The 17304-nt window shown below is 42.4% G+C and overlaps 1 protein-coding gene across 1 annotated transcript in view; it reads left to right on the top strand.

Annotated features, from left to right (window-relative positions):
- The window catches only part of tln2b (talin 2b), a 52492-nt gene extending 35830 nt beyond the window's left edge, over positions 1-16662 (top strand). The window contains 17 exon segments of the mRNA XM_034586935.1: positions 804-950; positions 1760-1861; positions 1983-2102; positions 2733-2879; positions 3891-4057; positions 4552-4735; positions 5182-5307; positions 6417-6533; positions 7059-7244; positions 7706-7813; positions 9152-9257; positions 10905-11029; positions 13711-13836; positions 13928-13990; positions 14498-14680; positions 14773-14898; positions 16534-16662. Of these exon segments, the coding sequence (XP_034442826.1) occupies positions 804-950; positions 1760-1861; positions 1983-2102; positions 2733-2879; positions 3891-4057; positions 4552-4735; positions 5182-5307; positions 6417-6533; positions 7059-7244; positions 7706-7813; positions 9152-9257; positions 10905-11029; positions 13711-13836; positions 13928-13990; positions 14498-14680; positions 14773-14898; positions 16534-16662 (2262 nt within the window).
- Positions 16663-17304: the final 642 nt, after the last annotated feature.

The following is a 17304-nucleotide window of genomic DNA, read 5'->3' as shown; positions in this document are numbered from 1 at the left end:
TGATTCGATTTTGGTGATCAAAAGGTCAAAAGGTCAAATGTCAAGTTCATGTTCTTGTGAACACCCAAAGGGAATTTTGTTACATCTGGTGCAAATGTTCACTTGAACTCAAAAATAAACTGATCATAATTTGGAGGTGAAAGGTCCAGTTCACGGTTACTTTACAAAACCTTTTTTTGCCTTGTGAACGTGTTATCTTAAGAACACCTCCAGAGAATCCTTTCAAATTTGGCAAAAATGTTGTCTTAGACTCACGGAGGATCTCATACAATTTTGGTGGTTAAAGGTCAAAAATCCCAGTGGCCTCACTATGTACACGATATCTCAAGTCAGCCTTTAGGGAATTTCTTATTTCTTATTATTTACCAGTTGTCGCTGAAAGATGACCTCATTAGATTTAAGTGGTCAAAGGTCACGGTGACTTCATATATTGTGAATGTAATATGTCAGGAACACCTGGAGGGACTGAACCAGCTCTGGTTGGCCACATTAGTCAGTATATTTCAAAATGATTGCCTGCTCTGTACAATTATTTTATTTTTCTTAGTAGTGAGTGCGTAGCTACATTCTGATATACTATATATTACTCTTGTATAACATGTAGAGTTTATTCAATTTAGACCGTAGAATTATTTGAAAATACAGTGGTACAAAACTGACCAAGGATGCAGCCTGGTGAAGTGTCCTCTAGTGAGACGCTGAGTACCAGCTGTAAGGACACTCTGCAGCAGCACTGATAAATTTCTTTCTGGCTAAACCAAGACAGTGTCACAGAACCGTTAATCAGCCAACTGTGTCCCCAGGCGTGCCACACCCACGATGCCATCTCTGAAGCATCCCAGCTGATGAAGGAGGCTGTGGACGACATCATGGTGACATTGAACGAGGCAGCCAGTGAGGGCGGCATGGTGGGGGGCATGGTGGAGTCCATCGCCGAGTCCATGGGCAGGGTGAGTGTGTGTGTGCGTGGATTTTCATAGAGAATGCAGATTAAGTGTGTGTGATGTCTGCTCAGGTGGTTTATATGGATTTCAGGCTGACACATATTCCCTGTCTCATCTGTCTGAAGACAAAATGAGCGTTCCCTGTGAGGGGGGATTCCACAGCGGGGGGGCTGCGAGTGTGTCCTTCTCAATGACTCTCATTAGTCCAGGAGATGACAAGTTTCAAATCCATCGTGGACTGATGATGTTAGCTGTCACTTATCCTGCTGGTGGACATGTCAATGTGTTGACAGTGCAGTGAATAATTGACATTCTCAGACATATACATTTAGCTCATTGTTATTTTTTCTACTTGTCTCTTTCTATTGTATTCTCAATTTAAACATAGGAAGGGACCATTGTAAAATAAATATATTTTTGATTTAGGGCAGAGTATTTCCAAAATTACAGCATAATGATAAATTATTAACATATTGTCATTATCAGATGTGATTTTGAATATTCAGAAAAATATTACTGGGCACCATCCTGGCATCAGGGACCAGAACCAAACTGCTAATGAACAAATTAATGATCATTACCAAGAATATTATTCCACAATAAATATTATAAATTATATTGTATCATATTACTTCCGTCATCCTACTACGAGTGTGTGTGTGTGTGTGTGTGTGTGTGTGTGTGTGTGTGTGTGTGTGTGTGTGTGTGTGTGTGTGTTTGCACCTGCGTGTGTTTATGTGAGAAAGATGACCGACAACTGTGACATGCGAAATTTATCTGAAATAAAACCAGTGCTAAAGGTTTGCTCTTCACAGCTGGATGAAGGAACACCGCCTGAACCCGAGGGATCCTTTGTGGACTACCAGACCACCATGGTGAAGTTCTCCAAGGCCATCGCCATCACTGCACAGGAGATGGTGAGTGCACTCTGTGCCTTCCATTACTGTCCCAATCTACTATGATGACAATATGTGTGAGTAATAGAAGATAGGCATTAACCTGACTCCTCTGTTGATGTATATTTCTCTCTGTGGCCAGATGACAAAGTCATTGACCTGCCCTGAGGAGCTCGGTGGCCTTGCCTCTCAGGCGACAGTGGACTATGCACAGCTAGCACACCAAGGACGTCTTGCTGCAGCTACTGCAGAGCCGGAGGAGGTGAGAAGCCGTGTTCTCTGTCCTATAGAGGAAGTGGGGGAAATTATATGCTCCTAAACATTTAACAGATTACTAATGTTCCCCTCAAATATCAGAGTGAGATATCAGTTTAGATCTCTATTTTTCACCCGGAATACTTTGATATATTCACTCACAACCCGAGCAGTGCAGATGATGGCTGTTTGTATATGTGCTGCCCTTTTTAGGTGTTCTCCAGACAGCGTGAGATCAAACAGAAATTTACCCCATCAGCACTGGTTTCTGCTTCATCCAGAGGACAAGCGATGTATGGAAACATTGCACTTATAAGCGCACAGCTCTTATAAATATCTTGTATATAACAGGCTGCTAGAAGCCCTGCTGGTTACCATAGCGACATTGTGCTTCTACAAGTCTAAAAGCCTATAGCGATGCTCATAATGAAGCACCACCCACCCGTGAATCTCAATCTGGAAGTTAAAAGTGTAGTGCCAGCATTCCCGCTCTTAGGGTGCTTGACATCATTTTCATCCACTCGCTGGATAAGAGACGTACCAGTGAGGGGCGGGACTGTTATTGTGTAGTACGCTGAGAGCGCACAAATGAGACAATCGGATGTGGTCTAAGTCAATGCTCGGTTATGCTTTTCAGGTTGGTTTCCAGATAAGGACACGAGTGCAAGAGCTGGGCCATGGCTGTATCTACCTGGTTCAGAAGGCGGGAGCCCTGCAGCTCAGCCCCACTGATAGCTTCTCCAAGAGGGAGCTCATCGAGTGCGCCCGCGCCGTCACAGAGAAGGTGAGCCATGTGGACGGGTACTGGTACGCCATCATTATCTCATGCAGGAGGAAGATGTGTTTTTTTTTTATCTTGCCTTTTTAAGGGAAGTCTATTTTTACTGTCGTAATTTGCAATCTTGGCTGTTTGAAGTTTGGCAGCAGCATCAACTCAGAATTTGCATTTTAATGAAATATATTTCATGCAATTGCCAGTGCCGCGGCTGTATATACAGTACATCCCTATTTAAATAAAGTGGTAGAGAACTTGTAAGTGTGTGCAAGATTTAAGAAAGTGTTGCCTATATTGTAGCAGGCAGTTACGCGTTGTACTTTACTTATTATTCATTATTTTTTACTGTAAAACCGCAGCCTTAATTTAGTAGTGTAATCAGAAGAATATAAGTTTAATGCGGTTTTAGGTGATAACAACCGGTGCTTTACTTTATTAATGTTCCAGTCAGGAGACCATTATCTCCTGACCACCCTCAAACTGTGCATTTAATAATACTAGCGTCTCCCTGTTTTGACCCTGGTAGCATTTAGCCAGTGTTGCTCACATGTTAGAATATCTCTCCGCTCTGAGGCTATAATTTGATTCAGGGCTCATGTAAAACATTCAGAATCTGTGGTCTCATGTTTGCTGACATTTGAAGCTTGTTCCTCTCAGGGCCTTCTGTTTGTTTATGAGAGATGGGCAGACACCCGTCTTCGAGGGAGTTATGTGTTTTGCAGACTGAGGCCCATTGAGTTAATGTGATTTTGCAGCAGACTCTGATGTAACGAATGCTGAACCCTGCCCTCTTGTCGTAGTCCGAGCTTCCTGCTTCCAGATGTTTCACTCCAAACGTTTTCAGCCCAATTTACCTGCTCTGTCAGGGCTCCACCAGCATTTTTCTTTTTAATTTCAAAAGAAATTCCATTGGAATCATTCAACACATGCAATAAACCGGTGTAATGTATACCTGGTCTGAACACAATATGTTTGAAGGACTTTCTCTGCATATCTAATGTCATGCCTCACATGTTCCAGGTGTCCTTGGTGCTGTCAGCACTGCAGGCGGGGAACAAAGGCACCCAGGCCTGCATCACAGCAGCCTGTGCTGTTTCCGGCATCATCGCTGACCTGGACACCACCATCATGTTTGCCTCAGCTGGAACGCTGAGCCCTGAGAATGAAGAGTCCTTTGCCGACCACAGGTGCGATGACTTTGACTCAAACAAGAGAAGCAGAGCAAAACGTATATAATGCTAAATGAAAAGCTGTAATCACCAAAAAGAGCAGCATTCAATGGTGTTAGATATGAGCCATAAATTAATAGGTAAGATTAGCGACATGATCTATGTTTTATTTATCATTCGTCATCTTATTGTGTATATGTTGCCATGACGACATCATTATGAGATTGCATTATTACAATATGAAAAAGTTAGCGTTGGCTTATTGAGGTATGGACAGCGTGCACGCGGGGAATCCATTGCCCCTCTGATGCTCTTCATCATTTTCTTGCGATGACTCACTCAGAGGAAGTACAGTTTGCCTGAGATACATTTCACATAATGAATGAATGCCCTTAATAAACACATGTTTGGATCAGAAAAAAAACAACAACAGCTTCCTTTCATGTTGCTGGAGCTGGAGTGCGACTGTGTAGCAGCTTGAGAAACAATGTGTCCCCCGTGCCGTCCCTCAGGGAGAACATCTTGAAGACGGCCAAGGCGCTGGTGGAGGACACCAAGCTGCTGGTGGCTGGAGCCGCATCCAGCCAGGAGAAACTGGCCCAGGCCGCCCAGTCCTCAGCCAAGACCATTACCCAGCTCACTGAGGTGGTCAAACTGGGAGCAACCAGCATGGGCTCTGAGGATCCTGAGACACAGGTGATGTAAAGCCAAAACACATTTAGACTAAAGAGCATCTGATACAACCACAGATGCTTCAGCCATATGTAGTTGTATGCATTTATTTCTAGTTAAAGATTCGAATCTTTAACAAAGCTCAGGCATTACATTTTAATTCTGCTGCAGGGAGCTTTGTTGTCATTATCCTTTTCTCTTGTATCAGTAATTTACAGGGAATGACTTCTATCTATCTGTTCAGCCAGCGTTATATTCTCTGTGTAATTGCAGTTTCGTCTGATACACATTGTGCCTCTTCTTCTCCCTGTGTGTATATGCCTCTATCTCTGCCCCTCACTAAGTCTGAAGTATCATGACGAGGTGGGAGTGATAAGGGCTGCAGTGTTAAATCCTCTCCTCGGGGAGCAGCTGATAAACCTATACTCTGACCATTGTGCCGTATTGATTCCAGCTCTATCTCCCCGCAGGTGGTTCTGATAAATGCGGTGCGTGACGTGGCCAAAGCTCTGGCGGAACTCATCGGTGCCACCAAATGTGCCGCCGGCAAGCCAGCCGACGACCCGTCCATGTATCAGCTGAAGAGCGCCGCCAAGGTAAAAGAACGCACGGCTCAAACAAAAGCCTGTCATATCTGGATCAGCTGCGTATTGATCTCACTGATGCGATCTCCAGTTTGTTGTCCAGTTAATATTTTTTATCGGAGACATTCCACCAACGCTGTCTTTTTATTAGAGCTGTGTTTAGTTTCACATATGTGGAAGCAACAATGTGCGTTCGGGGAGGATATGAACGTTCTTATCAGGGTGTGTATTTTATTTGCTTTATCTTTGTGTGGGACTGGACTTATTACAAAGATGTACATTTTGCATTTGTGTGTGTGTGTGTGTGTGTGTGTGTGTGTGTGTGTGTGTGTGTGTGTGTGTGTGTGTGTGTGTGTGTGTGTGTGTGTGTGTGTGTGTGTGTGCGTGTCTATATGTATGTGGTCCAGGTACATTACTCATGTTATGACGACCTGAACCTGTTTACACGGTTAAATTATGGGGATTTGTCTCCCTTATGGGGACAAAAAGCAACTTCCCATAATGTATAATTTAATATAAAGATGAAAACATGTTTTAAGGTTAAGGTAAAGTCATGTTATGTTAAGGTTATGGTTCGACAGAGTAGTGGTTATGGTTATAGTCCTGAAAACTTCCTCAGTTTATTTATTTTACTCGAGTTTCTCATGTTTTTCATCCAAATGGAATTAGGGCCACCCATGACCCCGGCCATGTTGACAGATTGTTTCTGTTCCTCCAACATATGGTGACCTCCGAGAGCGACCCTCTCAAACTCCTGCTGATCATGTTGCTCAAATTCCAAACCATATAATATTCACTTTGCGGAATGCAGCCTAGACAGAACAGAATGTGTGAAATTTAAATTGTATTTTTTATAATTCCCTGTGTCAGTGAATCAAATGTATCACCAGCACTAAATCAGCCTCTTTTAATTCTGAAATAAACCCCTTGTCTTTCTTCAGCGGTTGATTGTTTAATTTCCATTTGATGAGCATCCTTAACACATGTAGCCATTATTCACTCTCACAGAATCAGTGAAGGAGGAGACAGAAATGAGTTTGCAATATAAAGCTTTGCAGCCGAAGCGAAAGAGCTCCACCTCCTGGTTTGACTGCGAGGCTCATTATTACTTTGTTTCGCAGGTCATGGTGACCAACGTGACGTCTCTTCTGAAAACAGTGAAAGCAGTGGAGGATGAAGCCACTCGCGGGACGAGGGCACTGGAGGCCACCATCGAGTGCATCAAGCAGGAGCTGACGGTGAGAGGGCCTGACAGGCCAACCCACTTCTTCTGTGGTCAACTGGGAGATGAACCATAACCTCTCTCAAAGCCGGCTCCAAGAGGGTCAGGGAGATCTGTTTCTATTTCTCTGAGATTCTCTGTACTTCTTTCCCTCTATTGTCTGTCCAGCTTCTTTCTTCCTCCTTCCTCACAGCCCCTGCAGGGTTCTCACAGCTCTTGTTAGGGTCTTGGTGGTAGAAAAAGGCAGAGTGAGAAAAGGAAAAAGATTTTAAGTGGGTTTTTTTTGTAATTTACTGCTCATGCTTATCGGAGGACCTCCAGCTGGAGAGGAGGCTTTGCCAAGAGCCGAAGCCAAATTCACAGTCTAATTTTCTAGTTATACTACTGCCCATTTTAGGATTTTCTGTTTGCACTTTCCGAAGTTACTCAGCATCTGTGTGCACTTCGGTTCTTATAAGACAATGTTCCAATCTGTATTTACATGGCCGAGCTTCGTCCATGCCTGCTCCCAACCTGTGTCTTTGGTTCATCATCCCGGCAGGTGTTCCAGTCCAGGGACGTCCCAGACAAGTCCACCACACCCGAGGTGTTCACCCGCATGACGAAGGGCATCACCATAGCGACGGCCAAGGCAGTGGCTGCGGGGAACTCTGCCCAGCAGGAGGACGTTATCGCCACTGCCAACCTGAGCCGAAAAGCCATCTCCGATATGCTGACTACGTGCAAGGTGCTAATCCACGCCGCCTCACGCAGGCAGCGTCTAGGCTGCCAGGGAACACATGAGCCTGGCCTGCTGAGAGCAAGTAGGACACGAGAGTCCAGTCCACTGCTCTCGCTGAGAGTGACTCAGTCGCTTTTTCAATGTCGTGCACCGTAGCATCAGTCGTGTCCTTCAGCAACTGGAGAACGGTTGAAACAGAGGGAACCAGATCATCATAGGCTGTGCTTTTTTAAAACCAAAGCATTATAATCACATCATTAGAGTTTTTATTACCTTTTTTAATTGATCTATATTTGGAACTAGTTACATCTGCACAAATAAAATAATGGGATGATTCTTCCAAACCTTGTGTAGAGCATTTTTACTTTGATATCAGGACCTGTGTTGAATCCTAACATTCCACTGGGAACAATGTTTCTCTCCTGTTTTTAAATTTATCGTACCACATTGTTTTCTCACCCTTCCAGCAAGCAGCATTCCACCAAGAAGTCAGCGAGGAACTGAGGAGCAGGGCCCTGCAGTACGGATCTGAGTGCACCAGCGGATACGTCAACCTTCTGGAGCAAGTGCTGCAGGTTAGAATGAAACGTGTCATAAATAAATAATGGAAGTGGTTTGTGCAAGTGTGCATGTGTATGTCTCCATACCTATGTATGGGTGGTTTCTGGTCTTTAATGTTACCTACTGAGATTTCACAGGTCTTTTCTAAAAGATGATATCCTGTGATGCTTGTCAATTCTTTCCTGGCTTCCTGTCTCTCACACTCTACATTTAACTGTAAAGTCACTATGACCTGATAACAGAAAGTCGGACTCATGAATGACTACAAGGAAGGACAGGACTGAAATGATCTTCTATGTCTGCAGTCTGCCTGCATATACATCATTCCTACATTATTTAATTTCTGAGCACCTCGTTGTATAAGAAATTCCTTAGTTCATGTTAAAACTCCCCATCTGTTGGGTGGAGACAACACGTGTCATGTAAGTGTGTTGTTGTGTAACTTACATATATCTGCTCGTTAATGCTTAATGAACATGGTGCATCACATTAATTCAGGCAGGACATAAGGTCAATAAAAGCAACATGTTTTACTTATGGTTTAATATAAAGAAAGATTAAAAAGTAAACTAGTTTCTCAAGTGACCAAAATAACAAATTTAACTAGGCCACACTAATTGATTTACTGAGGGAGTGAATAATTGTCAGGTCAGGTAATTTATTATTAGTTGCAGTTATTAATGCTTTAGAGTTTCTCATAATGACTGATTAATTGGTTTTTCGATATGAGCCTTTCACAGACATTTCAGTATCAGTATTAATATTTTCAGACAAAAATTATTTAGTAAAATAAACACAAAAATGCTATAAAATCCTTCGGCTGTTGGAAATATGTCATTAGGTAAATTGCCCATCACATGTTTATTGTAATTATTTTTATTTATTTTATGGATGTTTACAATGATCAATACAGTGTTTATGAAAATGTTTGCTTTGCAAATAAGATGGGCATTTATGTTCACTTTTTAAGTTGAAAAATGTATGTTTATTGTCCTTATTTCAGTTCTACATATTTGATTGTATTTCTTTTTATTTATAGTTATTTATTATAAAGTTTGTGATTAAACTGTAAAATATCTATACTTGATAACAACATTTTAGGAATTATGGCACTTTTTTGTAATATATACATCGGCCGATATACCATTATCAGAAATGTTCTACTTCCAAAAATATCAATATTCCAAAAATCCACATCGGTCAGGCTCTAAATGTAATTTATGATTAAGATTCGTTTGAAAGATGGCAGAACAGATACAGATGTTTAATGTCCGCCATCACCTTTACTTTCCAATTCATCTTTGTGTGTGCACGTGTGCGTGTGTGCGCCTGTTGGGCCCTCGTGTTGTCAGGTGCTGCAGAAGCCCACACCGGAGCAGAAACAGCAGCTGGCCATGCACTCCAAACACGTGGCAGCGTGTGTGACCGAGCTCGTCCAGACAGCAGAGGCCATGAAAGGTGAGGCCACAAACACACACACACACACACACACACACACACACACACACACACACACACACACACACACACACACTGCAGATGTACACTGTCACACAATCTTAGACAGCACACACAAACAAGATTTTGGGTTGACAAGTAAGTAAGTTGTCCATGACCCCTGTTCTCAGCGATGCCAGGATTTTATGGCCCATTTAACACACATGAAAGTTGTGTATATTTATCATTCAAAGTGTTTGGTACTCTGTGAAATGTTGTTTTATTCAGAGTCATGAATTTTACAGAGGCTCGTGTGCTTTCCAAGGCAGCAGCTTTTAATTTTGAAATGACTCTGCGACAGTGAACGCGCTGCTGTGTAAAACTGGGAAATCTGAGATTGCAGCATAGAGCGAGTTGAAAAAAAAGGGGGATTCCCATTAGGAGCCAACCCAATTTGATAAAGCGTGAATAAAAAAAATTGAAAAACATTACTGGATTGGCTGAGATTAGTCAGAGGAGGCCTAATCCTCCAGTGCATGAATAATATTACAGTGTTAGTGAGTCAAACCTGTCTCCATCTTTAATAAAGGTCAGGAGAATCACTTTGGAATATTGAAATGTTACCGCAGAGCGATTGCCCTGCAAATTGTCCTAAATGAAGCTGTGTGGGATTGTTATGACACAAACACACTCCACTGCTTCCTCCAGAAACTGCACTGCCACATGTGACAGGGGTAATAGATTGTGTTTGGGTGAGAATTAGATTTAGCAGCGTACAGCCTGAGACCCAGCGGGGCTATCCACTTCACCTCCCTAATGTCCCATGTGTTCTCTCCCTCCCTCTCTCTCTCTCTACTCTCTCTCCCCTCCTGCTCTTTCCTTGCTGCCTCAGATGGAGGTAAGTGGGATATAGTGTGTTTCGTTCCCTCAGATCACCTTTCATAGAGCCACAATGAGGGAGGGAGGGGGTGGTGTAGGGGAATAGATGAAGGCTTGGAGGGGCAGGGGGTTATAGAACAGATTTCCCTTGAGCTCGACGTAATCTATGAAAACATCGTTCCATCTGCTTTACCAAGCTGTTCCCAAACGGCTCCGTTTTATAGGTGCTTAAAAACCTATAAAAAGACAATGATCCATCGAATGCGCACTTCTTCCAACTTTGAGTTTATTTTATTTACCTTTGAGACATTAGACTTTAAATAGTTTCTTTGAGCTCATGAGCTTTGATGCTGTTGAAGGAAGTTGAGATTTAACATCTGTGTGATATCCGGATTTGTGCATGAGAAACAAACATCTGGTTGATGTTGAATGTTGACCCCTTGTAAGCGGGTAAAAATGGACCTGTATAGATGAGCATTTCTACTTTTTGTAGTTTCTTTTTAAATGTTTTTTAATTTAAAATGTTTCTATGTTGTCATCTTATTGTCGTATTGTTGTTCTTTTATCTGTTTTGTTCCATTGCGCTGCTGAGTTATGATTATTATGTTTTATTTTGGGAAGAACCTTGTCCTTTTCGCTATAGAATTTCTATAATTCGCTATAGAAATAAGGTTTCTTATTATATTATCTTGCAAAATGAAGTGAAAATGTCATCAGCAGAATTGTCCTCCTGCAGTAGATAAACACACTGTAACCAGCATCTGGGCGTGTGCGGCTCCCTTTTTTCAGGATCAGAGTGCGTGGACCCCGAGGACCCCACTGTCATCGCTGAGACCGAGCTCCTCGGAGCGGCGGCGTCCATTGAAGCCGCCGCCAAGAAACTGGAGCAGCTGAAACCGAGGGCCAAGCCCAAGGTATAAGTGCCCCTCTCTCAGCCCTGTTCCACACACGCAAACGCACACGCAGCTTGTTGCCATTAATCAGCAGGGGAGAGTGCAACGGGGCAAAGGCAGGGAAAAGGTGACACTGACTTTGAAGTGCTGTCGTCTTTTTCAGTGACTGAGCTGCTATTTTGATCATCATAAAAGGAGAACTAAAAATATGTCTTTGTTTTACACACACACACACACACACACACACACTGTGTTGAGTCAGACAGCTGGTCCGGTGAGCAAACATGCAATGCTCGGAAAACTTTCTTCAAACGCACTTTGGGACATTATTTGGAGTTGCGTTGCCAGGAGACACAATTGCACTGCTGGGTCCTCGAGCTTGTGTTGGAATGAGTTCAAATGTGTAATGAACTGTTGTGACCTTTTTTCTCAAAAAGAGAGAACTTACTTCCTTTTGTTTTACAGCAGTGTTCCTCATTTCGACGCTCAGGGAGACTTTTTCATGCTGTTGTTCATCTCCTGAAAGACAAAACAACTTTACAGCATGATGAAAAATAAAAGGATAAAGATAGGGAAATCTATTTCACATTGTTCTATATGTAATATGGGATTGTGTTTGTGATGTGTGCTCTTGCATGATGATTGTGTTGTTTATCCGTCTCCGGAGACTGAATACAGTTAGATCCTGGTGCTGTTCCCTGTGTGTCCCCCTTTTCTATTCCTCCTCCTGTACACAGTGATTGTCAGTTCCACCCTCCGAGTGACTGCATATTTAGGTTACCCCAGTTTTAATACAGACCATATAATGCTCTGTCTCAGACTATAATCCCACAGCTACAGACTGCATTTATGAGAAGGGGATTAGCGAGTGAAAGGCTTTTCCTCTTTTAGATGTCAGTGTCTCCCTCTAGTGATCTAATAGGAAGCAACTTGACTATTTAAAGGAGGATACCACTGAACCTTACTACTTCTTTTTCTCAGTTACGCTTTCATATACAACTATGCCTTGATAAACCCCAATCCAAATGTGTCCACTCTGGATACAATTTTTGTTCGGATGCAGAAGAAGACATAACCAGAATGGCACCAGAGTGTACAGCCCCACCAAGGCCCGACAGTCCCCTAATGAAACCACATTTAAATTCACCAGATCCAGATTTCTATTTGGATCTGCACCAAATTTCACATAACAATCAGTCTCCTAAACATGCCTGATTATTTTATCACGATCCATGATTTACTTTGTGAGAAATAAAGGAACAAGTTTATAAATCTTGCAAGAAAATCCTGGATCTGCCCCCTGATCCAAATCCACACAAAACATTTGATGGGATCTTCCCTGACCTCTACATCATTTATTGTGCAGAATCATTCATCATAAAATTAAGATTTTAAAGGGTCTTATACAAGTTCTGTAGTCCCCAAAGTATTCACTCATAAAGAACAACATATATTATTTTTAATTTAATTCAAAATCTATTATTTTAATGTAGTAATACTAATAGTTATTTGAGGTATCAAGCCACCATGTAATCTATGCTTACATCAAATTGACATGACTTTATCTCAAACATAAAAGTCTTTATCTCAGACTTTATTTGGATTCTCCTCCTTCCTTCTCTTTACTCCCTCTCCTCTCTTCATCTCTATCCCTCCCACCCTGCACTGGTGTGGGGAGGACTCTCCTGCTCCCTCGGCATGCTTCCCCACCCCCCCTCCCCCCTCTCTGAGCCGTTGTAGACCTGGAAGCCTTCTCTGCAGGGCTCTGTCTGATATGTTTGATATATTAGGTTGTTATTCAGTCCAACTATATATCAAACATATTCCTACAGTGTCCCGCCCTGTCTCCAGCCACGTGTGCCTTGTGTGTTTATGGAGGTCAATCAGATGCTGTTGACTCCCCGAGGCAGAGGCAGTCGTTGGTTGACTGTCCCTGAACTGATATGCTGTGATCGTCATTCTGGGTTTTAGTTCAGGTTTGGGAAACATGGCGAGATGTCACTCTGTTGACACCGAGAAATAATCCAGCATGATTGTGCTCTGTGTGCAGTTTAAACATCATGGGTTGCGCTCGGGGGCGTATAGCTACCAACAAGGACTCTGTTTTTTATTCTGGGGATTTGGGTTTTTTAGGAAAGTAGGAGGGAGATTATATTCTGCAATTAAACACAAGCACTTAGTGGATATTTCATGAGGTGATTAAAGCATTTTTATAATCGTAGTATGAAAACATTATCTTATTTGTAGGCCAATAAATAAATAGAAAAACTAGAATGGCTCTCAGTAGAGTGCATACCTCCCTTATGAAACCATTTTTAATTTCATCTTTCATTTGGATTCCCTAAACATGCCTGATTTTTTTTTTATCGAGATCCATGAATTACTCTCTGGTGAAATCCATGAAAGTGTAAAAAATAAAAAGGCCCTGTCTCACAATATTAAAGAACCACGTCCTTCCACCATTTTGTGGTAATCCATCCAGTAGTTTTTGTGTAAATCTGCTCAACAACAAACAAACAAACAAACGCAGACGAAAACATAACCCTCTTTGTGGCGGTAATAAATATTTTTTGGGAACTAGAATGTTCAGCCCTTCATGATGGGCGATTTCCAACAATGTAAGCAAATTGTTACAGACAGAAATAATAATTGACTCTTTCTCTGGCTTTAAGTCTTAAGTTGACGTGTGGTTTTCCTCCCAGCAGGCGGATGAGACGCTGGATTTTGAGGAGCAGATCTTAGAGGCTGCGAAGTCCATCGCTGCAGCAACTAGTGCTCTAGTTAAATCTGCATCAGCAGCACAGAGAGAACTGGTGGCACAGGGGAAGGTCAGTTTACACACCCACTCAGACAGATGAACATACTACTGTATATCTAATGTTGAAATGCAATCACTTTTTCCTCTAACCCTAACCTCAGGTGGGATCCAATCTAGCTAATGCAGTGGATGATGGCCAGTGGTCACAGGGTCTCATATCAGCGGTAAGAGGCTGTGAAAAATTACTCGTATAAGGGTTTATATCTCCATTAGGCTAATTGGCCACTTTATCACATATTCTGTATATATGTATTGAGATGAGATACATACATATGTACACATACATGTTCTGCAAACTGTTTACATTAAACACAGGCAAAATATCCATTCTCTGATATACAGTAATAAACTTCACCCCCATTAACATTTTTGAGTCACAAAATCCAGATCATTATCCAGATCCAAACAAAAGTTCACCTATTCATAGATATTAGATGATTTTTTTCTTAAAGATCTCTGCATTATTCCTTGAAAAATTAACAAACATCAGGAGAAACACTCCATCGGTTAATGTTAAAGAAAGGGAAACAAACTAAATCCAGGATTTGCATCTAAATTTAATGGATTCTTCTTTCATGGTAATCCATCATCAGTTGGTTTTTGTGTTATGCTGCAACACAAACAACCCTCTTCGGTGGGGTAATGACTGTGATTTTCTTGGCTCGCTGTAGGCTCGTTTGGTAGCGGCAGCCACCAGTAACCTGTGTGAGTCAGCTAACGCCTCAGTTCAGGGCCACGCCAGCGAGGAGAAGCTCATCTCCTCGGCCAAACAGGTGGCGGCCTCCACAGCTCAGCTGCTAGTGGCCTGCAAGGTGAAGGCGGACCAGGATTCTGAAGCCATGAGGAGACTTCAGGTAAGGCTCAAACCTCAAAGCTTCAATTTTTCCATGGAATCTGTGCGTACGTGGATTTTGTGCATGCTAACTTTGAGACCGTCTGTTTGAAGGCTGCTGGTAACGCCGTGAAGCGGGCCTCAGACAGCCTGGTGAAGGCGGCTCAGAAAGCAGCGTTTGACAAGACCGAAGATGACAGCGTGGTGGTGAAGACCAAATTCGTCGGAGGCATAGCTCAGGTGAGACAAAACCCTGAAAGATCTTCATGAGAGACCCGGAGGAAAGATCATCCCCATTGTGTGGTTTGCCCTTTTCACTGAACGTTTGCGGCTCTCGCTGATGTGCTGAAATGCCACTGTTGTTTTTCTGAGGTTGTGATGAGCTGCTGTGGGTAAAGGGCTCATCAGCTTCACTTCAGAGCTGTTTAGAAGGTTTGCCCGACACCCACAGCTGCAAAACATCATCTTTTAGCTGACTTTCAGCATCTTCCTGTTACAGCAGATAGCATGCTTCCTTTACATCTCTGTGGAAATCTGACAGTTATTGATGTGTCTGGGTATTTTTTCCAGAACTGCAGGGTGCTAGAGGAAGCTTTACTTTTCATCTTGATAGATTAAGTTAGTTTCTCAGTCAGTGGTGAACCCCAGCTGGGCTTTATCTTGTCAGCGTCTCTATTTGACCAATGAGACTCGCTGTCTCACTCATGTCTGATCAGCGTTGCACAAAGGGGAGATTTAGACACATTATCTCTTTAAAGAAGTCTGTGATAGACCACTATCTTTTTTTTAAATGGCCAAAAAGGTAAAACAAATATTATATTAGGTTTTTCAAAACATTATAACCTAATCCTAACTATCTTTTCCAACTTCCATCTGAAAACTGCTGGTAAAATAACAATATGAGGATTTCTGTGATTCCTCTGCTTTAAGAAATAACAGAAAGATTCTACTATATTTTATGCCAAACAAATCACTGAAAAGACATGAAACATTATACTCATGAACACTGAAATCATGGCTTTATTATCAGCTTTAAATATTGATTATTGTGTTTACATCCATAATATCTGCCCTGATTTTACAAGCAAAGGCTTTTCGTGTTCAATGTTGTCCTTACATGGAAGCAAATGCTCAATTTGAATTGAACAGTCGAGATCAGTTCTCTGTTTGTCCTTAAAAACCTGCTTGTTTCCCTCGTGTACATCTTTAGGGTCATCGTCCTAGATTTTCTCTTTTAGTATCGGACTATGTATCAAAAGGGTTACAACTCCTACACTGCTATAGCAGAGAGTACATGTACAGTAGAGTGTGGATACCCCATCTGAGCCCACTGGGACCAGTCAGGACTCGACTGGCCGGGCCAGGTTTTGAGACAAATATTTTGAAATGATATGTGGGTTGGGGTCGGTCACATTGGCTAGGCGGATCTTTTTTTACTCACAATAAACTTGTGTGTCGGAGACAGGGTTACAAAAACTGAGCTGACTTTAACTGCGTCAGGCTCCGGTCGGGTTCAGACAGACAAATGTCCTCTAATCCACAGTTCCATTCAAGTTGGAGTTGGAAATAGCTCTTTGGATCTGCTGTAAATCCCCTTAAAGCTGCAAGGGGGCAGTGTGAGCTCAAATTCAATGTGCTGGAGTCACTGCCAAAAAACAAAAAGTACATGTCTAAATACCTGGACATGTACCCAAAGACTATCCTCATAAGAAATGGGGTATTTGTATATTTTCAAATGTCACGTTAGATCCTAATAGATTTTTAAAAGAAAAGGAGGCTGTGCAAAGTCATTTGTCGTTTGGAGCTGTCCACAGGAACGGGATTAGAACCAGCGAAAGCCCCATTTCATGTCTCTTCTGCTCCCGCTCTCCTCAGATCATTGCGGCTCAGGAGGAGATGCTGAGGAAGGAGAGGGAGCTGGAGGAAGCCCGCAAGAAGCTGGCTCAGATCCGACAGCAGCAGTACAAGTTCCTGCCCAGCGAGCTGAGGGAGGACGAGGGCTGAGGGGCCGAGCGGGGAAGGACGTGCGCTGCATTGATGAAGACCCCTCTTGTCATAGGCTGATGTTGCCAATGTATCAATGGCTGCTTTACTCTCTTATAATCGAGGAATATACAGCACTTGAATCAGGCCTGTTGGGTGAGAACAACAAGTGCCTGTGCTCTGTAGTGTGTGTTTGTGTGGGTGTGTGTGTGTGTCAGCGTGTGTGTGTGTGTGTGTGTCAGCGTGTGTGTGTATTTGTCAGTTAAAGACACTCAATAAGGAAAAAGTTGTTAATATGAGCAGGTTGAGAAAGTGTGATTAAGTTGTATGGTTAATGTATCATTGCTTTGTGAGTGTTACTCCATCATGAGCATTACTGACTGTTACAATCATGAATTTGAGATGTTATGAATGCAGAAATCCTCTATAATCTTTGAATGTTCTATAAGTGTTGAAGGTTCAGAGCAAATAGAAATGAACTGGTGACACCTCCAACCAACCTTAGGGCCCATAGCTTGTACTCCCAACATCCTATGTAAAAACATCTGAGGGTTAATAGAAAGCGGAGGGAGGAGGGACTCCTCGTTTCACCACTGCTTTGCATGCACCATAATGTCTATACATATCAATGAGGCTACTAACGAATAGAGTAGTATAGAGTGG

This window comes from Hippoglossus hippoglossus, chromosome 6 (assembly GCF_009819705.1).
Source record: "Hippoglossus hippoglossus isolate fHipHip1 chromosome 6, fHipHip1.pri, whole genome shotgun sequence".
NCBI lineage: Eukaryota > Metazoa > Chordata > Actinopteri > Pleuronectiformes > Pleuronectidae > Hippoglossus > Hippoglossus hippoglossus.
This window is presented reverse-complemented; position numbering and strand designations above follow the sequence as displayed.